The 26,563-nt window shown below is 45.2% G+C and overlaps 1 protein-coding gene across 2 annotated transcripts in view; it reads left to right on the top strand.

The window, feature by feature from the left end:
• Positions 1 to 26,563, top strand: part of RTN3 (reticulon 3) — a 67,653-nt gene that overhangs the window by 34,627 nt on the left and 6,463 nt on the right. The window contains exons 3-5 of one of the 2 annotated variants that reach the window (XM_077287662.1): positions 3,446 to 4,453; positions 16,019 to 16,226; positions 18,187 to 18,325. In XM_077287662.1, the coding sequence (XP_077143777.1) occupies positions 3,446 to 4,453; positions 16,019 to 16,226; positions 18,187 to 18,325 (1,355 nt within the window). The remainder of the gene's footprint in view (positions 1 to 3,445; positions 4,454 to 16,018; positions 16,227 to 18,186; positions 18,326 to 26,563) is intronic. The other variant, XM_077287663.1, reaches the window with a different exon arrangement.

Below are 26,563 nucleotides of genomic sequence, written 5' to 3'. Positions count from 1 at the left end.
GGCCGCCCTGCCTGTGAATCCCAGCCCCGCAGTGTTTTCCGATTTATTCACATTGCGGGGCTGGGATTCACAGGCAGGATGGTCACGCAGGCGCAGTCAGCTGGGCTGCATATGAGGACAGACGGGCAGCGCTCACTGCGTCTGCTCAAGGCAGGAGAAAAGAGCGCAGGTGCCGGCTCATTTCAAAACAGCGCCGAGGAGGAGGCGGCGCCAAGAAGATGTGAGTGACGGCTGTGTGGCGTCTGCAGCAGGGGGGAAAGGCCGGCCTCCAGGACTGAAGAAAGGTATTTAGGACAAATTACAAAACTGATTATTTCTGCAGTTACAGCACCCAGAACTAAAAGAGCCACCTTGTCAGAATGCAGCATTACTGCTGCACAAGGTGACTTTTAGCTAAAAACGCCTGGGGGTGGTGACGGGTTCCCTTTAAAAAGAGAGAAAAAATGTTTAAAGAGAACCTGTCATGGAAAAAAAACCTGTTATTTACATACAGATATGGGGTTAATCTGCAGGTTAATGGCATTCTGAAGCTGACTGGCGTCAGTACTGAGAGTCCCGCTGCCAGGAGGAAATTTTACTTTATTCCCCCTTGACAGTGTCTGGCTTTCAGTCATGGACCGGTGCGGCTTCAGTCACTGCTTGACACTGACTGGCAGCCAGCTCTAATGCTCAGAAAGCCCTATGATGCCGCAGCATTTCATAGTCAAAGATACATGGCTGAGATAGTACAGTCAGAGCCTGATATATGCTGTCACATCTGTGAACTGCATGTATCAGGTGTCAGATTCTCTTTAAATATTTTACTAGTCCAGCTCTCACTAGTCATCTGGGCGGAGCTGCAGTGGGGACTAGTCATGGCTTCCTTTTTTAGCATGTCTACTCTGTTAACTGAAGTCAGACTCGGCACAGCTAGCGAAGAATTTACACACTAGGCGGGATGTTGATCAAGGCTGAATGGGCGCGACAATTGCAAGACCATGCCTAGCCCCTACTGAAGCCCCTTCCATCACCCAAATGGTGAGATTGAGTGGAGTGCAGTAGTATTGCACGATTTAAACACAAGGACTTCTTCTAGAATGAAATTTATGAGGGTGGTTTAATGACTACATATTTGATGTTGGGTTCACTTTAAATAGAAGAATAGCCGATGTCTGCTGGCTAATCAGCATTGGGTGCACTATGAAGTTTGGAAGGTCGAAACAGTAAAATTTGCAATTCAAAATGGTGTTAAACTGTTCCTCCGACTAGTTTGATGAATTGCTGGGGTGAGAGCACAGAGTGTAGAGATCATGTTGCTGGTTGCATCTGATAAAGCCCTGGGGCCCCAGTAGAAAAAAAACTTGAGAAGCCCTGTTTATACAGAGTAGTAGTCCATTGTTTGTTTTCCTACATTGTATTGCTTTTTAGATTTAGTATAACAATAACTTTAGGATTTTTTAGATATATTCTATGATACTTTATAAAAAATAAATTTACATAAGTTTTAAACAATGTGTAACCTCTGTGTAGATCTCGAAAAGTTTGTCAACCTTTTGCACCTTGACGCAGTGGATTGCATTGGCAGTTTTTTTTCTATTTAGTTGGATCTGAGCGGGTTATACAGAGCCGATCTTCCTGTGATCATTTGTAAGAAAAATGACTGTGCAGCCATTTGTTAATCCTTTATTAACAAACTGAGGCAGCACTTCAATCCAGTGGAAAATATGGATCTTTTATTTGTTTTTCTGTGATACTTTTTGTATCCGTACTACTGGCTTCATTCACAATCCTGTTTCTGCCATCTTCGTGCATAATTATGCATTATAATCTACGGTCCTTTTGGAGCCATGGTCAGCAAAAAGAAGACAGATGTCTTACTATGGTCAGATTGGCATACTAAACTTGCCCATTCTAAGGAATGAATCCTCTTAAAAAAAAGAAAACCTCATGCCGATGCATCGTGGTGGCTGAGGGTCTTTCTCTGAAGGATACCTGCACATTTTGTATAAAAATGTGGCATAGCTGAATTTGTCATTTGGTCAGTTGACTATATGTTGTGTATCATAGCCGCTACAAGATTCCTGCTGTCCCTTGATAATGCAGATGAAATTCAACATGCCCAATCCTAATTTTCTCGACATCTGCCGCAAAGGGAGAGACTTGATTAAAATCAGTGGGCTCATACACATAGGGGCCAATCCATTAAGACTGGTGTTCACACCAGTTTCAATGAAGACCTTGAAAGAGATCAGCCAAATTCATTAGGAGGCTCACACCACTTAATTAAATCATTGCATACACTTTGCCAGAATGGATACTCCAGTTAGTAACTGGAGTAGCATCACTAGAGTAAGAAACGCCAGCACTTTTGATGAATTGGATGGGTGGATGTAGCCACACTCCATCCTGCTCCAGCTCCATTTGTTTTTGGAGCTACTTCAATCTGGTGTGAAATCACCAAAAGTATTGCTCAACTCCACATTGCATAAAAATGTAGAATGTTTCCCCACCCCAAAGTGTTTTATAATAGTTTTCTGACATCAAAGCCTCAATGAATCTGGCCCTAAATATCTTAACGTATGTGGCCAGCTTACAGGTTAACCTACTGATAATGTATCCTAATGTCATCAGTTGTGCTAAACTCTGCCTTTCTCCATCTGAGTTTAGTTACATAGCGATGTTGGAAATAAAGGGAACCTGTCACCAGGATTGGCAGACACGAGTTACGATCTCCTGTATATCTGCCCCCAAACAGACCTGGAAGAAAAGAAAAATAACTTTTATTCTACTCACCTGCGAGGCGGTCCGAGGGGTGTCTCTTTTCTTGGTCCTGTGCCTCCCATCTTCTTGCGATGCCATCCTCCTTCTTGGTTCGCGTGAATGGCGCGTCCCTGCATCATCCACAGTCTGCTCAGCATCGCGCTCCTGCGCAGCCGTACGTATCTGTCCTGTTGAGGGCAGAGCAAAGTACTGAAGTTCGCAGGTGCCGGGAAAGGTCAGAGCGAACCAAGGAGGGGAGCATTGCAAGAAGATGGAAGGCGCCGGACCAAGAAGAGCAACACCCCTTGGACCGGAACATCCCACAGGTAAGTAATAAAAGTTATTTTTCTTCTCTTCCAGGTCGAGTTGGGGGCTTATACACAGCATTATAGAATGCTATAGATAAGCCCTGAAAGGTAGTGGCCATAACTCGTATCGGCCAAACCTGGTCACGGGTTCCCTTTAAATGATCCAAAGAAGTTCTGTATGACCCACTCGGATATTAAAACTGTTTATGATCAACAACGAGAACCACTGGGGCCAATTAAATGTAGCATTTTAGCTCCTGCTCTCTTGTACCGTTCTGACCACATTCTTTAATTGCTCTGTCATTGAGTCCATTGTGAAAGTCATTGCCTTGTCATAAAAAGGACATATATGTTAGTTGGACGCTTTACAGACTTTTCTCTGACACCCTTCTCTCCAGAACTTCATCCTAAGCTCCCGAGTCCAGAATCTCCTGGGTCTCCTTTTGAAATGATTGCCAACAGCTCAGGCTTTGAGTTCAAGGACTGTGAAGACAAAGCTATTAGCCATGGACTTTCACAAGTTTCTGCCCAAAGGCCCTTCTATGACCAGTCTCCTGATGCCGAACCATTCTTAGCTGGGTACAGAAACCCAGGTTTTTCTGATAACGAACAATTTATTAGGAAGTCTTGCATGCAGAATGTCATAACACACAGGCCAGAGGACTTTGAGTCTGGACATTTGGGTACTGTTGAAGCGCCTATTAAGGCATCCGACCATCGGATTACATTTTTGCACGAGGGCATAGAAAAAATTTGCAAAGCATCAAAAAATGATAGCTGTGTGGAACACAAGGTGGACACATGTGAAGATCTCGGTACTGTAAAAAATGAAGATGGGTCTTACGATTCAAAAACTGATCTTCGGTGGCCAGATGTAGAGGAAGACCTGGATAGCTCTGGAGAGTCTGACGACACAGTTATAGATGCCGGATGGAGAGTAAAAGCTTCAGTGACAGATCAAAGGGAACATGCCGAGGATGGCTGGGTTGAACTTGGTGAGGCACAACATGGGAACGGACTTAGAAGAGAAGACCTAACAAAATCTGAGAATGTGATCATCAATTCCAAAACATTATCTTTAACCAGCAGTGTTTCTGAGAAGCCCAGCAGCGCTATTTCTAAGACCCCAGACTCCCCACATAGTGAAGGTTTTGTTGACCTGGCAGAAACGTGTTTTAATGACCCTCATTCAGGAACAGCACACCAGTCTGAGCCCATAGAAGACAAAGTGCAGGAAAGTTTGACAATTGAAGCACTTAAAGCATTGGCTGCTGGGGAGCAAGACTGGAACTTGGAAAGTCGCGAGTCATCTCCAGAAATCCTGTCTCCTCATGTTTCCAGCTTTCAGAAAAGACTAGATCAAGAACTCCACCTCGAATCTACTATTGGCATTACAACTATCAAAGGTAAAGAAGAATTGTTATCCAATGCACCGTTGGCATGATCCTCACATTTTTGACTTACACCGTTCATGCCCAGTCATCTGTTGTTGGCATGCACAATTGGCATGAGCCATGAACCACTGGCATGCGCTAGATGTCTTAATACCCATTGCAGATACGCCTCATAGATGCCCAGCGGCACATCTTTGACTCACCGCATGTGCAACTTGCTCTTAGCAAAGCAATCTGCCCTCTCTGTACACATTGCTGCCATGCACGGCTATCCAATTTTTACCTTTACCTGCTTCTTGTACCTTTTATGTAAGTTTGAATTGGCATGTATGTATCCTTCCTGTGTACTTCTCCTAATCTACTGTGCATTTAATTGTATGTATGTATATATGAATATATATTACATACTTATTTCTCATTCTCTCAGGCTTTCTGTAAAAGAAAATTGCATCTAAAACACAAAATTCCTTAAAGGGGTTGTCAAGTACTTTTTACATTGATGTCCTATTTATGTAGGATAGGTCATCAATATAAGATCGATGGGGCACCCCTGCCAATCAACTGTTCCCAGTGTCGTCACCGACCATATGTTATCAGTTGAGGATCAGAACGGCACAACTCCATCAACTGTACAGTGGCTGCAACAAGGTATTGTAAATCCAAACCTATTCATTCAATTAGGGGCAGATGTACAATACCCGGCCACTATACAGTTGATGGATCTGTTCTGTTCAGCTCCACAACTGATCACATCTGTCCAGCATCATGATCCGCTAATTAGCAGGTTGGCCGGGTCTCGTAACCCGTGCAATCTTATATAGAAGGCTTAGCCCATTGGTAGACCATCAATATTAAAGTACTGGGCACCCCCACCCCTTTTTTTGTTTCCTACCTTAAATAGCTGGTTTGTTTTGTGGACAGGTTCGTGAAATTCTTAAAATTCCTACCTGAGTTATGTAGTGTTATCTATAGTCACTATTATACATGTAAGCTGTAGGATCGCTGCCCCTATTTTCAATGTCACTGAGTGTTATGTAGTTTACTTAAAGGGCACCTGTCACCCCGTTTTTTCCATATGAGATAAAAATACTGTTAAATAGGGCCTGAGCTGTGCATTACAACAGTGTATTTTGTGGACCCCGATTCCCCACCTATGCTGCCAAAATACGTTACCAAAGTAGCCGTTTTCGCCTGTCAATCAGGCTGGTCTAGTCAAAAGGGCGTGGTGTCTTCCCCCAGATCTTGCTTAGTTTTCCGTTGGTGGCGTAGTGGTTTGCGCATGCCCAAGGTCCCGAATCCACTGCACAGGGGAGTGAAAAGAGCGCGATGTGCGTTATTTCCCTGTTGATCGGTGGGGGCGGCCATCTTCCTTTGGCCGCGCGTGCGCAGATGGAGCGCTCTGCTGGCCGCGGCTTCAGGAAAATGGCCGCGGGATGTCGCGCGTGCGCAGATGGAGATCGCGGCGGCCATTTTCCTGAAGCAGAATTCGCATCTCGGCTTCAGGAAAATGGCCGCCGCGATCTCCATCTGCGCACCCGCGGCCATTTTCCTAAAGCCGCGGGCAGCAGAGCGCTCCATCTGCGCACGCGCGGCCAAAGGAAGATGGCCGCCCCCACCGATCAACAGGGAAATAGAACACATCGCGCTCTTTTCACTCCCCTGTGCAGTGGATTCGGGACCTTGGGCATGCGCAAACCACTACGCCACCAACGGAAAACTAAGCAAGATCTGGGGGAAGATACCACGCCCTTTTAACCAGACCAGCCTGATTGACAGGCGAAAACGGCTACTTTGGTAACGTATTTTGGCAGCATAGGTGGGGAATCGGGGTCCACAAAATACACTGTTGTAATGCACAGCTCAGGCCCTATTTAACAGTATTTTTATCTCATACGGAAAAAACGGGGTGACAGGTGCCCTTTAAAGCAATATAAAACCCACAATACCCAGTAGTCTGACAGATTTTAAGGTGTTAAAGTGAAGCCATCATCAGAAAATGAGCTACTGATTAAATCGGGTTTTTGTTTTGAATTTACAAACATTTGGTCAATGTCCAACATTACACATGTACATTGCCAGGGTGGTCAGATCCTGACTATATCTTTTGTATTGAAGTGTTTAATGAGCATGTGCAAGAGATCCATAATTATTATAGACGGTTACAGCTGACCCTGCTCTCCCTCCCATCACAATGATCTTTGCACATGCTCATAAGATGTTTCAATTTAAAAGATGGGGTCAGAGTCTGACCATTATGGCTAATATACATGTGTTGTTTCCTGAAACAGAAAAAGCCTTAAAAATGTAGAAATTGCAAGTTTTATTTTTAATAATGGATTTTGATATTTAGGGGAAAAACATAAACACATTTAGCACAAAAAACTTGATGGTGCTACTGTACTTTAGGACCGCCCAGAGTCTTTAAATGTCCAGGCAGTCCCTGTTGTACTCTGCAGTGAGTTTAGAGAAATGTAGATCAGCTGCACAGCCAGACTCCCTACAGAGAAGGCAGACATGATTTATTATCATTAGTGATGAGTGAGTATACTCGTTGCTCTGGTTTTCCCGAGCACGCTCGGGTGGTCTCCGAGTATTTGTAACTTAGAGATTTAGTTTTTGTTGATGCAGCTGCATGATTTACGGCTTCTAGCCAGGCTGAGTACATGTGGGGGTTGCCTGGTTGCTAGGGAACCCCACATGTATTCAACCTGTCTAGCAGCCGTAAATCATGCAGCTGAGGTGATGAAAAACTAAATCTCCGAGCAGTCATAAATACTCGGAGATCACCTGTGCGTGCTCGGGAAAATCCGAGCAACGAGTATACTCGCTCATCACTAATTATCATGCCTACCTTCTTGATTTTGCTGTATAGACAGTGCTGATCAACTGCTGTGTATACAGATTCAGGAGCACAGACCTTGCTTCCTCCTCCAGACCCAGAGATCATGTGATCTATTGGTGTTGGGAGAGAATAAGAGCTGGTTCCTAGAAACCAAGTCTGCTTTTCTGTGCAGAGAAGAGACTGATTTTGTCCTGCAACTGGAATTAATATACCAGCAAAAATTACAGGGGAAATCGGCAATAAAACAAAAAGTATTATGTTCAGATGCCCCTGCCAAAGGTCTTATCATGCCTTATGGGGGGTACAGTGTGCAAAAGAAAAAAAAAAAAAAAAATTAATAAACGTTAAGACTGCCAGTCTGATTTTTCTGTTTCTGACCCCAACCTCAGTGAAAAAAGGATGTTCAATATATAAAAATAATTACTGAAAAGTGAATACGACATAAAATTTATAAAATGTTTTCAGCAGTCTTTCGAGGCCAAAAAAAAAAAAAAAAAAATCACATGTATTTTTTTCTTAATATTTTCCCCCAGTAGCAGCAAAATAAAAAGATGACATTAAAAATTAAGCCCCATGCACCATGAAAAAAGGCAAAAAAAATGTTAATATCTAAACAAAATATATTTTTTTTCTTCTTCTTTTTGGGAGACTTAAAAAGCTCATGTTTGTGAAGTCCCAAAAATGTGCCCAGTGAGAAACTAGGTAACGCACCAAAAACACAACATGTGAACATAGGTTTAGGATGAATAGCTGGGATATTTATTTTTGCTGTATTTTTTGGATTTAGTCTTCCTCACTGTGCTCTGTCTATGCAAATAAAACCCAAGGGATTCCTCTGAAGAATGGGGTGGGGAGCACAATCTATTATGGCCTCTGGTGTGTGTGTGCATATATAGTATTTAGATGCAGATGGACCTTCCAGAAAGTTGATTAAGGTACCTTCACACTGAACAACTTAACAACGATAACGATAGCGATCCGTGACGTTGCAGCGTCCTGGATAGCGATATCGTTGTGTTTGACACGCAGCAGCGATCAGGATCCTGCTGTGACATCGTTGGTCGGAGCTAGAAGGCCAGCACCTTATTTCGTCGCTGGCTCACCCGCTGACATCGCTGAGTCGGCGTGTGTGACGCCGATTCAGCGATGTCTTCACTGGTAACCAGGGTAAACATTGGGTTACTAAGCGCAGGGCCGTGCTTAGTAACCCGATATTTACCCTGGTTACCATTGTAAATGTAAAAAAACCCCCACTACATACTTACATTCCGGTGTCTGTCGCGTCCCCCGGCGTCCGCTTCCCTGCACTGTGTCAGCGCCGGCCGGCCGTAAAGCAGAGCACAGCGGTGACGTCACCGCTCTGCTTTACTGCCGGCGCTTACACAGTGCAGGGAAGCGGACGTCGGGGAACGCGACAGACACCGGAATGTAAGTATGTAGTGTTTTTTTTTTTTTTTTTACATTTACAATGGTAACCAGGGTAAATATCGGGTTACTAAGCGCGGCCCTGCGCTTAGTAACCCGATGTTTACCCTGGTTACCCGGGGACTTCGGCATCATTGGTCGCTGGAGAGCTGTCTGTGTGACAGCTCTCCAGCGACCACACAACGACGAAACAGCGACGCTGCTGCGATCGGCATCGTTGTCTATATCGCTGCAGCGTCGCTTAATGTGACGGTACCTTTAGTTGCTCTGTTTACTCATTTATTTGACCATACTAAAAGTCCTGCATTCCTTGATAGTGCTGTGTTTAGCATCTATTCAAGTAATGGACAATCTTATCTTTCAGAAACCATTTGATATTGAGGTTAAAAGTTTTTTTGGTTTTGTTTTTTTAGGCTATGTGCACACGTCCAGAACTGCCGCGGAAATTTCCGCGACAATTCTGCAACTGTGCCACGGGTAAATCGCATGCGGAATTGGCATGCGTTTTCCCGCTAAACCCTAGCATTTTACAAGCGTAATTAGCTTGCAGAATGCTAGCGTTTTACAAGCGATTTGTAACATCGCTTGGAAAACTGATTGACAGGTTTTTTACACTTGTCAAACATAGTGTTTGACAAGTGTGACCAACTTTTTACTATTGAGGCTGCCTATGCAGCATCAATAGTAAAAAGATCTAATGTTAAAAATAATCGTGATATTCTCACCTTCCGGCGTCCCCGGCAGTCTTCCCGCTCCTCGCGATGCTCCCTTTCCCAATAATGCCTAGCGGCAATGACCTCAGATGACATAGCGGTCTCGTGAGACCCACGTCATCACAGGTCATTGCCACAAAGCATCACTGGGAACGGAAGCATCGCGAGAAGCGGGAACGCTGCGAGGGACGCCGGAAGGTGAGAATATCATGATTTATTAATTCTTTTTTTTCTTTTTTTTAATCAATTTATATGGTTCCCAGGGTCTAGAGGAGAGTCTCCTCTCCTCCACCCTGGGTACCAACCGCACATGATCCGCTTATTTCCCGTATGGTGGGCAAAGCCACATGCTTAAAGTAAGCGGATCAATGCATTCCTATTTGTGCGGAATCCCCACGATTCCGCACAAGGAATGAACATGCTGCGTTTTTTTTTTTCCGGAATGCGATTCTGCCGTGAAAAAAAACGCAACATGTGCACAAAAATTGCAGTTTGCATTCTAATAATTGGATGCTTAACGTATGCGTTTTTTTGCGGTTTTATCACATTTTTATAGCGAAAAAACACAAAGTCCTGAACGTGTGCACATAGCCTTAATGCTTCCTTTTGACGTCCTGAGGACTCCAGCGATCGCTTCTCTGATGCGCACTACCCAGCTAAGGGCCCCTTTCCACTTGCGAGAAACACGTCCGTGTCTCGCATGTAGAAACCAAGCTCTGGTGCCGGCACTTGGGAGCGGAGCGTGCGGCCGCATAGGAACACATGGAGCTGCACAGCTCCGCTCCAAAGTGCCGGCGCCAGAGCTTGGTTTCCACATGCGAGACACGGACGTGTTTCTCGCAAGTGGAAAGGGGCCCTAAGGCAGAGGCTCAGCTCTTCTGCCCGCTGACCTGTGCTATTCAGACCATTTTTTTTTTTGTAAGGTTAATGGAGGCGGACCTCACTGATCTGAAAGAAGGATGCGTAACCAAAACATATTTTAATAAAAAAAAAACAGTAAAAAAAAAAACTGGCAAAAATTGTAAGTGCAGTGCTGCATTTAAACGCGTTTTGTGCTTCATCTTGTTCAGTCCTAGTGTGAATAATATATTGCTAGAGTCCTGGATGTTTACTGTACAATGGATGACATAGCCAGTAAACATGTATTCCTAGTTCTTTGCTAAAACAGCCTGAGAATAGCCTATCCTTTTTAGCATTTTACATGCTGCTGAGCTGCTTTTTGTCATTCTAAAAAATGTTTTATTTATTTTTTTAAACACTATAGATTTGGTGTACAAGGGTTTTGTTTCTTGTAGCTTGATTGGCTTGGTTGTGATGGTAGTTCAGTCCCTGGGATCCGTACTGCAAGATTGTTTGTTTGTTTTTAAGTATTGAAATGTTTTAATCCTTTGATGAATGATTTGTTACGTTACCTAGAACCACATAGTGTGAAGGGATTATGTGGGACTTTGCTTATTTTTCCACATGGGGCTAAGAACTTTCAGGCAGGTTGTTGCTAACTACCTACCTGTTCTGCCCGGAGACTGTCACAGATCGCTCCTGCCGGCAATTCCATGACTTCTTTAGACAGAGCAGCTTCTTCTCTTCTGCTCTGTCAATGAGGCGCCAATGTCATGCTGCTTAACTGCAGGCAGCTGGTTTTTAATTAGCATTTTGTGCCATTGACAAAGCTTATCGAAAGAAGAAGAGCTTCTCTGTTGAGGTAAAGTCAAATGATGCAGCAGAATATCAGTTAGGAGCAGTCCGTGACCGGCAGCGGGCAGAACAGGCAGGTAGTTGACTACCTGCCTGTAAATTATTAGCCCCATTGAGAAAAAATAAGCAAAATACCAGATAACTCCTTTTATCAAGACCTCCATATGTACACAAGGCTTACAATAAATGCAAGTCCATTTACTATGAAAGGGGTTGTCCGGTCCAAATTGATAAATCTGCAGGGGTTCGCCAGTTTGAGCCGGGACCAATGGGTATGTATGTGTTATATATATTCCCGGCCAAAGCGGAGTACACGTACACTTGTATGGAGTGAGGTTCCGCCCTGTCTAGTAACGCAGCCGTCGAGTGTGTTGAAGTGAGGCCGTGCCCTCTGGCATTCATACTTATCCTCTGGTTCCGGCACAGAATTCAGTGAATCCCGTACACTGGGGGGGATTCATAAGTCTACAGACACACAGCGTGACTGCAGACTTATTGATTTGGACCGGACAACCTCCCGAAGTTATTTTGCTATTTGGAATGTATTTCCATAGCTGACAGCTCTGTTAGGTCACGCTTCCACATCTACACTTATATATATTATCAATACTGACTATGATTTATTGAGTGCTAAGGGTAATTGCTTTGTTTATGGTTTGGTTTTAAACTCCATTCAGTTAAAGCATCTACCATTGATGCTCCAGAAATGTTTCCATATTGTTTAAAGTAAACCTTTTTAATGACCTAAAGGATTCTTTCTAGAGGGTCACAGAAAATGTAATTAAAGGGACTGTCATCAGAAAATGACCTATTGTTTAAATCCGGTTTTATGTTAAAATGGTTGTGCAGTAGTAAATAACCAAACTTTTTTTTATGTATTTTCATTTTATTTTTTTCCATTTTAAATACGGTATATCTATATTTAAAAAAAAACAAACAAAAACATATCTTGCAATCTTTACACTGGCCACTAGACCTAATACTAGACTCCCACTTCCTACTCTGTACTGCCAGATTTTCAGCAGTCTTATTGTCATACCAGACCGGATTACACGGGTAACTTCTCCAGATTGATTATATTTAATCGCAGTATCCTCCATCAACTATAGGTGATGATCACTGCTCACCCTAAAAAGCATTAAGTAAAAGGGAAAAAAATACGGTAGTATGAATCTAATATTAAAACAGTGTGAAAAATTGCAAGATGTCTGTTGTCTGCCAGCAGTGGCTATTTTCCTAGGCAAGGAGCGCAGCACTTATAACCTCTTTTCTAAAGAGCTTGTAAGCTCTGATCTGATGCTGGCGAGATCGCTGGATACGGCCAGTATTCGCTCCCATGTGCTGCTATTGATGCTGCAAATGCAAAACTGGCCGTGCTTACAGGCATCAGAGAGCAAAGTGGTGCAACAATGCTGCTGATCCAAATAGTCACACAATCAGCAGTGCACCGATTACTCGGGAAACAGGTGCACTCCTGAAGACTGGTGATAAAACCCCCTATCACCTACATACCGGTAGTTTCCACAAGGGGGAACTAGGAAGCCGAACGATCAGCGTTCAGCCTTGTCACAGCAGGATGGCCTTGGCGCTTGAGGAGGTGGATAATCGCAAGAATTGCATTTTCTGAGTTGAAGGATATCCATGTAAAGATTTACAATAATGTCCAACTTAATTAAAAAAATCTGCAAAATAGTGGAATAAATGACAAGCACGTTAACTTTGCATTTAGTTCTAGTCCTGTTTTCTATGTGATACAGGCTTAGACAGCACCCAAATGCTATGAACTACAATAGATGATATTGCCGTCTGATATTTTATTATTTATTTATTTTTTTTACTTACCCATAGACTTGTATTGTCACGTTTGATCCGTGACTTGGATCAAAAAAGGTGATGTTTTCCATGTTTTGGTGCAGACCACTTAATATGCAACAATAAACAGTTGTGAACATCTACAAAGGCTATTATAGGTCCAAGTTCTATCCATGAAAAACTGGCATCTGAATGATCTCTGAAAGTTATTCCCATCTTCATAAATGGATATTGTCGGATAGTGTGTGGAAGAAAAACTAGCACTTTTGTAATTTACTGCTTATTAAAATTTTCAGGTGTTCTTCAAATATGAACAGTTTTCTTTTGTTTACAAACTCGTTGCCTAAGAGACCGACCACCGCTGCTCTCTAGCGTGTAAACTTTGCTTTGAAGCTGGCCAGGATTAGGAGGTAACTGTGCACTCCAGCGGTCAAAATAGTACATTTACAAGAGAAGAGCTTGAGCACCGCGCATGTTCTGCTGTCTAGCTGTGGTGGTCGGTCTCTAAGGTAACAAGCTGTAAAGAGTTTCTTAAAAACGGATGAAAATTTTAATAAGCAGTAAATTGAGTAATTGCTTGTATTTACCGGCACTGTCTGACAATACCCATTTATGAAGGTAGGAATAATTCTTTAATGTTTAGTAGAAGAATGCTATGTCTTAACTGTTGCCAGATATGTCTTATGTTGGATTTCTTTTTGTTTTCTTTAAGCTTTGTGCCAGTGAATATTCTTAATGAGGCTAATGCTTCGCTCTGCACACTGAGCCAAATCCATGTTTCCACCACTTTTGCTCCCACTTCTGTCAGTATAAGCAGCTGCATCCCCCTCCTCCCCTCTCATTCATGTCTTCTCTTTACCGTGCAGTCCTCATATCATGTATTGAGGATTTCCTTGGGTGCTTCCATTAGGTTCACTAAATCAATAAGTACAAATATGTCTATTAGAAATCCTCAAGATGTAACCTGTTGGGTTTTCTTCAGGATCAGATTGAAATATTGATGTAGAGCGGTTTTATGGGGGTGGTGAAAGGTTTACAGAAAGCCTGCAGGCAGGAAGAAAAATGGTCATTACAGGCCTCTAAAAAGTGAGGAATCTGCCACTTTTCAGTAATGCATTGTAAATGTCCATATATTCATATAAATTATTGATTTTGTATACATTAACCACCGCTAACTCTTCATTACTCTGCTCATCTCTTTTCACCAACAGAGCAGTGGTGCTAAATTGCCCTCTCTATTCGCACATTCCATATTTCATTTCATTATTTCATGGTCTGAAAACCTAATATACTAAATTCCTCCATACTGGCAGAGCTTTGTAAATACTTAATGTCAAAGCAAAAACGGCATGTGCTTTATATTTTTTTTTTCTTCACCCAAATAGTATTTTTTTTTGGGGGCCAAAAGGTATAGGAGTCATCTGTTTCAACACTGCGTACAGAAATTGCACGCTCCTTTAGATGTTCCAGACATGTTAGAGTAAAGCCGATCTTTCAGTTGGCCAATGAGAAGGTTCAAACGATACATTGGACTCATAACCGAGGCCGCGTTAAAGCTCCACTCCAGCGGTTGCTTGTTTGTTTTTGTTTTTTTATTCCAACGCTGGAGTGGTGCTACTAATCAAAGTTCCCTGCCACTAGTATTATACTTACCAGACGCTGTCTTAAGCTGCTGCCAGGAACTATTATTTTATTTTATTTATTTATTTTTTTTAACTCCTCCCAAAGACCATTTAATTTGACGAGCGAGTATTTTGCTCATTCGTCAGGTGATAGGCAACCTGTTCACACTGCACGATTATCCGGAAAGAATGTTCCCCGCATCGCCTGTTCCCGATAATCGTTCAGTATAAATTCATCTTAAAGTTATGTTCCCATAAAGAGTATTTGGCGCATTTGTGATTGGTGCAGAAATGCTGCCAAAAATGTGCATAATTTGCCAAGTTATTTGAGCGTTGTTTTTGTTTTTCTTTGTTTTTTTTTATTATTATAATTTTTATCTTCTATTTTTTTTACATGCGTTTTTAGCGCATTTTTCCAGGTGCAGCTTATGTCCCTTTTTGGTGCCCTGTTTTAAATAAAGCTGCTTCATTTTGGAGACTTCCCTTTCGCTCAGTAACTTAGCTTTAATAAAACTTTCTATACAAATTCAGTTACATCACGGACTAAAAATACAGTTTCGGTTTTTTTTACCTGCAAATTTTCTGCATATAATGCAAAAAAAAATTCCTAGAAACGTAAATATTTACTGCAAGATAAATTTGATACTGGGTTTTAAAAACCACACGTCAATTTCAACACTGTTTAAAAAAAATAAATAAATCGTTAGCCCAATGTTCTAGTTTTTTATTTTTTTTATGAAATTGTGATATGTTGCATTTTTTTTTGTACGGTACATGAAAGTACACAACAAAAAATGCACCAAATACTCATCACGGAAGCGTAGTTTGGACAGACTGTGTGATACAATACTGACTTAAGCGAAGTGCACAAATTTCTGCCATGGAATTCTACATTAATGCTGGCCTGTGCACACAGCGTAAGGGTCTGTGTATATGGAGCGACTGGCTGCACTGTATGACCGCTGAGTGGTTAACTGTTACCAATTGGCGGTCATTTAAATGCCTGTTTACACAGGAAGAAAGATGCACACTGATCTGCACTAGATCTCTCACTGCACATGAGCTTCCACAGTTCTCAACAGCACAAATCCTGGTTACACAGGATGAGGCACTGCTGAGATCGATTTTTTATTTTTTTTTGCAGTGCACAAAAGATCATTTCACCCAATGAACAGGCGATTGCTGCTTGTTTACTTGGCAAGAAAATTGTGAAATGAGCGTTTTTTTAACACTCGTCCGTGATTATCTTGCAGTGTAAGACTGTTTACTGCTAATCCGTGCCTGCAGTGCAGCCATCTGAAAAAAGCCTTATGCTACATAAACCCTTATTTTTTTTTTCTAAAAATCTTAATTTTGATTTATTAATGTTCACAAAGCAGTACTATCATAGCTACACCTAACACTGCTGAATTTCATGATGTGCACAGGGTTTCCTTTGAGATAATGTTCTCAATTTCTTTATTCTTAGTTCATGACTTGCTTTTCTGGAGGGATGTGAAGAAATCTGGAATGGTCTTCGGAGGGACGATGGTTCTGCTCTTGTCGCTCGCAGCCTTCAGCATCATTAGTGTTATTTCCTATCTGATTCTATCCCTGCTGACCGTCACTATTAGCTTCCGCATCTATAAGTCTGTTATGCAAGCCGTCCAGAAGTCTGATGAAGGACATCCTTTCAAGTAAGAGACTTTTTTTTTTTTTTATCCTTTGTTCTTTTGTCAAGTTTTGTTGTCATGTTTTTGAGTGACCCTATGAATCCAATACTAAATGCTTTTAACAATAAGTACAGTGTTATTTTAGGCTGTGAAATTAAAGGAGTTGTCCACGACCATGACATTGATGGCTTGTAGTGGATGCTTTTGGGTACCTGGGACCCCCACCAATCAGATGTTGAAGTGGACAACCCCTTTGAGAGTAACCCTTATATATGAGAACTAGGAAAGCGAAATGTAACCTGGATTAGGTGCTATGGGAATGACAGCAATTTTTGATGCAAGAACCTTTTTGTTTTTCTGATTCCCTTGATTTTTTTTAGAATTGATAATTATTTAGTGTTTTACCGAGGTATGATTGGAACAGTACATATTCATTTCATTCTTGCAGTCCTGTGTGCTCGATGCCTTGTTCAGCACTATAAAACTTTTACATAATGGTAACTTAAATTGAATGGTGTCTCTGGATCTGTAATGTAACGTGATTCATTTGATCCGTTTTTTCCAGTTTAAAGGGATCCTGTCTGGCAATTCATGCTGCCCAAACAGTGGGAAGCATGAAGCAGAGCCAGGCTGCACCATTGCAGACAGGTCTATTCTTTAAAACGCTCCAGCCTGTCAAAATGTATACTTCAGAGATCCATTCAGTTGACCACGGTCGGAGACGAGAAGAGTCTACCTCCACCCCCGGCTAACTCTTCCCAGCAGGCTGCTGGTGATTGACAGGTCTCTCCCTCATGTGTTCATGGGTAGACACCTGGCAGTCGCCTGCAGAGGTGCTGGGATGAGCGGGATCTTCGGAATAATATACCTGACTGCGGTTGTGCCACTTCAGGCCTGAATCACCTGACATAGTTCTCTTTAAATTTTAGGTTCTGCTTCTTTTTAAAGATACAAAAACTTTTTTGCAGGTTACATCAGTGTAGTAACATAATTATTTTGCAGTCATCCTGATTTAAAGTCTGTACTAAAGCTTCGAGCTGGCTTTTACAATTCTGCTTGGTGTTGACTGAAGTACTCCTATTTCTGATTTTGCCGGTCAACCATCTGATGTCCAGACCCCGACGGCATGTGTCGGGGAAGGTGTTGTGGGAAGAAATTGGATCTTCACATACCCCATCCTTTTGTTTGCAGGATTGATAAGCTGATGTCAGAAAGGTCTGGCTGCCATTTACTCCCATACCCCTGCTTCGGAGTGCACTTTGTAGTGTAGGGGTGCAAAAAAGAAAGTGTGGTGTAGGGGCTTGTAGTCTTTCTATTGAGCTCGTACACCACTAGGCCCTTGGTGTGGTTTACATGTACTTAAAATACATGATTGGTTACGGTAAGTTCTGGTGGCCCCTGCCTTGTCCGGGACAGCCAGGTGTGTGGAAACGCAGGGATTTGTTGAATTTTCAGCCGGTTTATACACAACCATTGCTTAATTTAAAAAGGTTGTCCCATCATCTTCAGCAGGAGCACCCGCTCTACAGTCTGCTCTTTTCCTGTCTGCTGAATAGCTGATTCTCTTGGGATAGTCTCAACGAGAAAACTCTTCAAAAGGAAAATTGCCCCAGCGATCAATATTTTGCTACACAGCCTGCTAATGAAACCTTAGGCCATGTGCCGATGTCACTGGGGAAAGCATGGTCCTGTTCAGCCCTTAAATGCCCTTTCCGTATTTGCGTATTTCCATATTTGCATCAGACAAATGAACCTGGAGGGTGACCGTGGGATAAAGCCAGATGCAGCACATGCAATAGATCATTACTTATTAACTGGAGCTGCATTTGAGAATTATAATTTCTGCTGAGAAGACATTAGAGCCATTCTCCAAGCAAACAATGTTGTGTAATTTTTTTTTTAATTTGTGGGTTAATTACATTTCCACCCTTCCAAACAGTAAAAGATCAATAATTAATGGCAAATATATTGCTTAATTTCACAGATCTCTGCTCGACAAGGATATCACATTGTCTTCGGAAAGCCTTCAGAAAAAAGCTAATGCATCTCTTGCTCACGTCAACAGCGCCCTGAAGTACATCGTGAGGCTCTTCCTTGTGGAGGACCTTATAGATTCGCTCAAGGTGAAAAATGCCATCATTTGTATTGTTCATTGTGTGTAGATTGGTCTAAGTGCCACGCCCTTCTCTCACCATGGAAACGACAAAAACCCTCACTGTCACCCTGATCCACTCCCGCCTGGACTACTGTAATGCTACATAAAAACCAAAAACAGGCAAAGATGCTTACCTGTCTAAATGGGCCTCAATACAATTGCACTACCAGGGTGCAGGGGACCCAAGTAAAATGGCAACTGCACAGGTGCAATACCAAATGAAACAGCCAGCCTTCAATCAGGGATTGGCCGTGTGTTACACCAATGCAAAAAAATATACTCTGTATGTGGCAATGTTCACACAGGGAATGCAGAGCATCTGGTTCTCAGCCTATTAATGACGCCCTATGGCAGGCTGCCCAGTGCTAGCTATAATGCATCCTGTGTGAACAGAGGCCACAGTGTACAGAACCATTTGGGCCCAACTGCACCCTGAAAAAAAAAAATATAACGTGCAAAAAAACATATCAATATATGTAAGGTATTGGTTGATATTCTGGCCATAATATGTAAGCTGGCAACCCGTGTCAAGGGTCCTTACGTTTGCCAGTCCTACTCTTACATGAAAACCACAAAAAGAGGAAAAAAATCCTCCAATATTCAAGACAAAAACCAAAAACAGGCAGAGATGCTTACCTGTCTAAATGGGCCTCAATACAATTGCACTGACAGGGTGCAGCGGACCCAAGTAAAATGGCAACTGCACAGGTGCAATAATACCAAATGAAACAGCCAGCCTTCAATCAGGGATTGGCCGTGTGGCACACCAATGCAGAAAAAATATAATCTGTATGTGGCAATGTTCACACAGGGAATGCAGAGCATTTGGTTCTCAGCCTATTAATGACGCCCTATGGCGGGCTGCCAAGTGCTAACTATAATGCATCCTGTGTGAACAGCGCCCTGAAGTACATCGTGAGGCTCTTCCTTGTGGAGGACCTTATAGATTCACTCAAGGTGAAAAATGCCATCATTTGTATTGTTCATTGTGTGGTAGATTGGTCTAAGTGCCACGCCCTTCTCTCACCATGGAAACAACTAAAACCCTCACTGTCACCAGGATCCACTCCCGCCTGGACTACTGTAATTCTCTATTAATTTGCCTCCCCCTCACTCGACTTTCCCCTCTCCAGTCCATCCTTAATGTAGCAGCCAGGGTCATTTATCTAGCTAATCGTTACTCGGACTTATCCGCTCTTCGCCAGTCGTTACACTAGCCGCCCATTCACTACAGGATCCAATTCAAAGTACTTGTTCTCGCCCACAAAGCTCTCCACAGTGCAGCACCCCCTTACATCTCCTCTAGTGATGAGCGAATATACTCGTTACTCAAGATTTCTTGAGCACACTCGGGGGTTCTGAGTATTTTTTAGTGCTCGGAGATATAGGCTATGTGCACACGTTGCGGTTTTTACCGCGTAACCGCAGCGATTTTGATGGAGCGGGTCCGCAGCAGTTTCCATTGCGTTTACAGTTACATGTAAACCTATGGAAATCGCAATCCGCTGTGCACATGCTGCGGGAAAAACCACGCAGAAACGCAGCGGTTTACATTCCGCAGCATGTCACTTCTTTTGTGCAGAATCGCGGTGATTCTGCACACATAGGAAAGCATTGATCCGCTTACTTCCCGCATGGGGCTGTGCCCACGATGCGGGAAGTAAGCGGATCATGTGCAGATGGTACCCGGGGTGGAGGAGAGGAGACTCTCCTCCAGGCCCTGGGAACCATATTTGTGTAAAAAACAAAAAAGAAAAGAAAAAATGATATACTCACCTCTCAGCCCTTCACGCGGCCATCCGGTCGCAGGGTTGCTGTGCGAGCAGGACCTGCGATGACGTCGCGGTCACATGACCGTGACGTCACGAAGGTCCTTCTTGCACAGCATCTTTGGAACCGGACCGCCGCGTGCAGCGCCGAGGAGATCGGGACGTCAGAGGGTGAGTATATAACCATTTTTTTTATTATTTTTAACATTACTATTCATGCTGCATATTGCTGCATATGCAGCATCAATAGTAGGAGTAAACCCGCAGCGGAAACCGCAAGACAAACCGTGATAAATCTGCAGGGATAACCGCAGTGGTTTTGCCCTGCAGATTTATCAAATCCGCTGCGGGAGAACCCGCAGAGGACCCTCCCTACGTGTGCACATAGCCTTAGTTTTCCTCACCTCAGCTGGATGATTTACATCTCTTAGGCTACTTTCACACTAGCGTCGGGAACAACCCGTCGCTGTGCGTCGGGCCGACGTTCCCGACGCTAGCGTGGTCTCCGCCGCTCCCACGCATCCGCTGCCCCATTGTGAGGTGCGGGGAGGTGGGGGCGGAGTTCCGGCCGCGCATGCGCGGTCGGAAAAAGCGGACCGTCGGGAGCAAAAAACGTTACATGTAACGTTTTTTTCTCCCGACGGTCCGCTACCACACGCCCAAGCGTCGCAAAACGGACGCAACGTTTGGCAATGCGTCGCAAATGCGTCGCTAATGTTAGTCTATGACGAAAAAACGTATCCAGCAAGAACTTTTGCTGGATGCGTATTTTCGGCAAAACGACGCATTTGCGACGTATTGCAGTTAACGCTAGTGTGAAAGTAGCCTTAGCCTGCTTGATTACATGTGGGGATTACCTAGCAACCATGCAACCCCCACATGTACTTATGCTGGCTAACAGATGTAAATCATTCAGCTGCGGCGATGAAAACTAAATCTCCAAGCACTAAAAAATACTCGGAGGACCCCCGAGCATGCTCGAGAAATCTCGAGTAACGAGTATATTCGCTCATCACTAATCTCCTCCCTCAATTCGACTAACGACTTTCAACTAACTTCTGCACTAATCCATACCTCCCACTCCCGACTCCAAGACTTCTTCCGCGCTGCGCCAATCCCCTGGAAATTAAAACCATCCACAATTTGCTCAGTTTTAGGTGCTCCCTCAAAACACATTTGTTCAGAGCGGCCTATCTTGTTCCCTTATCAAAGTCATTTTATGTGTAAAGGTACCGTTACACTAAACGACTTACCAATGATCACGACCAGCGATACGACCTGGCCGTGATCGTTGGTAAGTCGTTGTGTGGTCGCTGGGGAGCTGTCACACAGACAGCTCTCTCCAGCGACCAACGATCAGGGGAACGACTTCGGCATCGTTGAAACTGTCTTCAACGATGCCGAAGTCTCCGGGTAACCAGGGTAAACACCCGATGTTTACCCTGGTTACAAATGAACATATCGCTGGATCGGCGTCACACATGCCGATCCAGCGATGACAGCGGGTGATCAGCGACCAAAAAAAGGTCCTGATCATTCCGTACGACCAACGATCTCCCAGCAGGGGCCTGATCGTTGGTCGCTGTCACACATAACGAGATCGTTAGCGGGATCGTTGCTTACGTCACCAAAAGCGTGACGTTGCAACGATATCGTTAACGATATCTTTATGTGTGAAGGTACCTTAAGTGTGTAACCCATTCATTATCTCTATCCCCCACTCCCTCAAGATGGCTGGACCATCATTGTATATACACACCTGTACTTTGTATCTCCCTCACCTCATTGTAGATTGTAAGCTCTCACGAGCAGGATCGTCCTGAGCAGGATCGTCCTATTTTGCTTTAATTATTGTATTGTTAACATTGTTACTCATGACTGTTGTGTTTGAAACTGTTAAACTGTAAAGCGCTGCGGAATATGTTGGCGCTATATAAAGACTATTATTATTATTATTGCGGTGTTGTGATAGAGGGACGATGCAGCTAGTAATCTTATTTCTCCTTCGCCACATTGGGGGACACAGGACCATGGGTGTTGTGCTGCTGTCACTAGGAGGCTGACACTAAGTTGAGACAAAAAAAAAGTTAGCTCCTCCCCTGCAGTATACACCCTCATGCTGGCTTCCAGAGACCCAGTTCAAGCTTAGTGTCCGTAGGAGGCACACTGGATTTTAAAACTTCTTTTCTAGACGAAGGGGCGACGGAACCTTTCAAGGTTCCGATCTCCCCGAAACAACAACAGGCGAGTACGGGAGTTTTTACCTCTCCGCATCCTCTCCTGTGATGTGGGATGCCACTGCCTGAGCTGACCTTTTGGGCGACGGGCCCCTTCAAGGGCACCGATCTCCCCCCTACTTTATAGACGAGCACTGGTGTGTTACCTCCAGTATCCTCTTCTGCAGCCAGGCCTTTTTTGCCGGACATCTGCCCTGCCCACCAGGTCTCACCCTCGGCTGTTCAGAGGCACTCTTCCTCTGTGGCATCCGTGCAGCCCCCACTGCATCACCACTGAAAAAGAGCGGATGATGGAAGGAGGCGGACGGTTCCTCTCCACCCCCCTTTTTTGGGGATGGTGGATGGAGGCTCCCCCAACCCTGCACCGTCCTATTTACCCCGGGCACCTTCATTTTGGGATAAGTTCACCAGGGGTCAGTTTTTTCTGGTGGTCACATGTTTTTGGAGGGCTCCATAGCGGCAGGATTCTCCCCTTAGCGCCGCGATTCTTTTCCCTGCGGTCCGCGGGTGCGCGCCTGCCGAGAACAGAAATGTAGTCCCCGGCTTCAGCCTTGTGTAGACCGCACTCCGGTGGGCTCAGCCCACCTCACACATCATTTCTGCGGCTCCGCCCACGCTTCTGGCACTTCTCGCTCCCTGCGAAACTACCCACAGACTCTCGGCAGCCATCTTCCTTCTGCAGCATGCAGCGCCGGCCGGCTTCCCTTTCTCCACGGAGGTTTTTTCCCACTCAGCGCCACCTATCCAATTGCAAGGCACAGGACCGGGTAAGGTAACGGCATTAACTGCTTCCCTGCAGCGTTACCCCTCAGCTTCCACTAGCAGTTTTTTCATTACATTGGGGTACAACATGTCCCAGTCAAGGGGTAAAAAGTCCACTAAGGTACATACAACCTATTTCTCTGCATGTACCACCCGCCAGGCTCCTCTCCCTCGGCCTCAAAGCTCTCCCCTCTGCCCTGCCTGTGATGCCCAATGTGCCCAAGAGCCCTCTGCCGCTACCGACCCCAGTGTATCTAGCCCCCCTGAGTGGGCCGCGTCACTGTCTCAATCCATGGCTTCTCTAGCCAAAGAGATTGAATCCCTTCACGACCCCTCTGGGGAGTGGGGCGTTCGTTTCCCTGGGTTAAGAGACCCCTCTTTAACAGGGGAATCATCGGCCAGCAGGGGCCGCTCTCACCCGAAGGAGGTTCGGACATCCAAAAAACGGATCCGCACTACCTCTCCTGAGCATTCACCACGCCATTCAGTCTCGAGTAGCTCCACTTCTCGCTCACCCTCCCCAGGGGCTCGAAGCGATCATGACTCTGAGTAATGAGTCTGAGGCGTCCATGGACCCGGATTCTCCGGAGTTCCGATCAACTGTTGACTCCCTCATTGAGGCTGTCAATCATGCGCTAAAGGTTAATGATGACCCTAATTCAGCTCCGGATCACGCAGTTTCCTTCACGAGAACCAAGCGATCCCATAAGGTGTTCGCCTCTCATCCAGATTTCCTAGAGATAGTTCGGCGGCACAGGGAGCGACCGGATAAACGCTTTACGGGGAAAAAGGTCCTGGAATCAAAGTATTCCTTTTCCGCAGATCTGGTCAAGGATTGGACGGAACCACTGCTGGTAGATCCTCCGGTATCGCGTTTGGCTACGAAAACGCTGTTATCAGTACATGACGGGGCTTCAATCAAAAATCCCACAGAACGCCAGTTAGATTCTCTGGCGCGCTCAGTGTATGAAGCCTCAGGTTCCTCCCTATCTCCTTCCTTCGCTGCGGCATGGGTCGCCAAAGCAATGGTTTTCTGGGCAGATGCCCTTGCAAAATCCATTCAGGACCAGGCTCTTCCGTCTGAGGCGGCGGACCTCGCCAAACAAATTGCTATGGCTGCAAATTATGTGATGTACACGTCATTAGACGCAGCAGACTGTGCGGCAACCGCGGCTTCAAACGCCATCACCATCAGGAGAGCTATTTGGCTTAGAGAGTGGCGTGCGGATTCCTCCTCAAAAAAGTCTCTGATTTCCCTTCCCTTTAAGGGCGGACGCCTGTTTGGAGAAAAATTGGACCAACTTATTTCCGATGCTACAGGAGGGAAAAGCAAGTTCCTCCCTCAACACAGGCCAAAAGCTGCTTTTCAGCGCCAACAGCATTTTCGTTTTCGCCCCTTTCGCGGTGGCCCTTTCTGGTCCAACTCCACAGCATCGTCCAGATCAGAACGATCTACACACACAGACAGAGACTCTCGGCCTTCTAACAGACCGAATCAGTCCTGGTGAGGAAAACCTAGACAACCCAGAACCAGAGGTTCTAGGCCTTCCAGATTTCCTTCACAATGACTCGGGGAGAATTCCAGTCGACACCACCGAGGTAGGCGGACGCCTGCTTCTTTTTCGACACGTCTGGCTTTCCGTCATCCACGACGAATGGGTCAGAGACCTGGTGTCTTCTGGTTACAAAATAGAATTCTCCGCCTCCCCTCCAGCTCGGTTTTTTCCCTCTCGTCTCCCAAGTTTGGGAGCTCAGTCTCGCGCTCTTCACTGCGCCATCGAATCCCTCCGCCAAAACGGGGTCATCGTTCCGGTTCCGGAACGCGAGAGATTCAGAGGTTTTTACTCAAACCTCTTCGTCGTGCCAAAAAAGGACAGGATGGTGCGCCTAATTTTGGACTTGAAGCTCCTAAACAAGTACGTAAAGGGTACGGCACTTCAGGATGGAATCCCTCCGGTCGGTCATCTCCTCGATGGAGAGGCGAGTTCCTAGCATTAATAGACATCAAAGATGCTTATCTTCATATCCCAATCTTTCCGCCACATCAAATGGTTTCGCCATCCTAGAGGACCATTTTTAATTCATGGCCTTTACCCTTCGGTCTTGCCACAGCGCCCAGGGTATTCACGAAGGTCATAGCGGCTGTCATGGCCATTCTACACTCCCGAGGAGTGGTCGTGTGGCCATACTTAGACGACCTTCTGATCAAAGGTCCATCTTTTCATGCCTGCGAAGCAAGAGTCCGCATTACGTTGGATTCCCTTTCGCGCCTGGGCTGGTTAATCAACTTGGACAAGTCCTCCCCTGTTCCAGCTCGACAGATCTCTTTCCTAGGCATGATCCTGGACACGTCCAAGGGGCTGGTCTTCCTCGGTCCAAGGCCCAAGCGCTTCAGCAGGGAGCCCGGACGCTCTGTCGCCCTTGTCCGCAGGTTTGCCATGAAAATCCTGGGGAAGATGGTGTCCGCAATGGATTCCCTTCGCTCAACTGCATCTCCGTCCCTTACAGCAAGCTCTACTGGACAATTGGGACAGGAGTCCCTTAACCCTCGACCGGCCATGTCCTCTGCCCCTGCAGACCAGGCAAGCGCTCAAATGGTGGACTTTGGAATCATCTCTCAACCAGGGGAGGTCTTTTCTCCCGATCCATTGGCTGGTGGTGACCACCGACGCCAGTCTCCCCGGTTGGGGAGCGATGTTTCGCCACCACACTGCCCAGGGGCGTTGGACGATTCGGGAGTCGAAACTTCCCATAAACATTCTAAAGATCCGAGCTATCAGATTTGTCCTGAGACGCTTTCACTTCCTGCTCGCGGGGCGCCCAATCCGAATTCAGTCGAACAACATCACAGCGGTGGCGTATATAAACAATCAGGGGGTACCCACAGCAGGGCGGCGATGCAGGAGGTCTCCCACATTCTCCTTTGGGCCGAGGCCATCCACTCTACCATTTCTGCAGTGCACATTCCGGGCATCGAGAATTGGGCGGCGGAATTTCTCAGCCGTCAGGGTCTCGCCTCGGGAGAGTGGGAACTCCATCCAGAGGTTTTTTGTCAAATCTGCCTTCGCTGGGGAACTCCGGACGTGGACCTGATGGCGTCCAGACTGAACGCCAAGGTCCCCAACTTCATAGCACGTTCTCGGGATCCCCGGGCCGTCGGGGTGGATGCACTGATATCCCCATGGCACCGGTTCCAATTCCCGTACGTGTTCCCTCCACTTCCTCTGTTGCCGAAAGTGATCTGAAAAATCAAGATGGAGGGGGTTCCGGTGATCCTTATCGCTCCGGATTGGCCACGTCGCGCATGGTATGTGGAACTCGTTCATCTTGTATCCGATGTCCCCTGGCGGTTACCAGACCGCCCAGATCTGCTGCGCCAAGGACATATCTACCACCAGAGCTCAGGGGCCCTACTTTTAACGGCTTGGCTGTTGAAAG

The sequence above is a fragment of the Ranitomeya variabilis genome, chromosome 2, assembly GCF_051348905.1.
Source record: "Ranitomeya variabilis isolate aRanVar5 chromosome 2, aRanVar5.hap1, whole genome shotgun sequence".
NCBI classification, from domain to species: domain Eukaryota; kingdom Metazoa; phylum Chordata; class Amphibia; order Anura; family Dendrobatidae; genus Ranitomeya; species Ranitomeya variabilis.
This window is presented reverse-complemented; position numbering and strand designations above follow the sequence as displayed.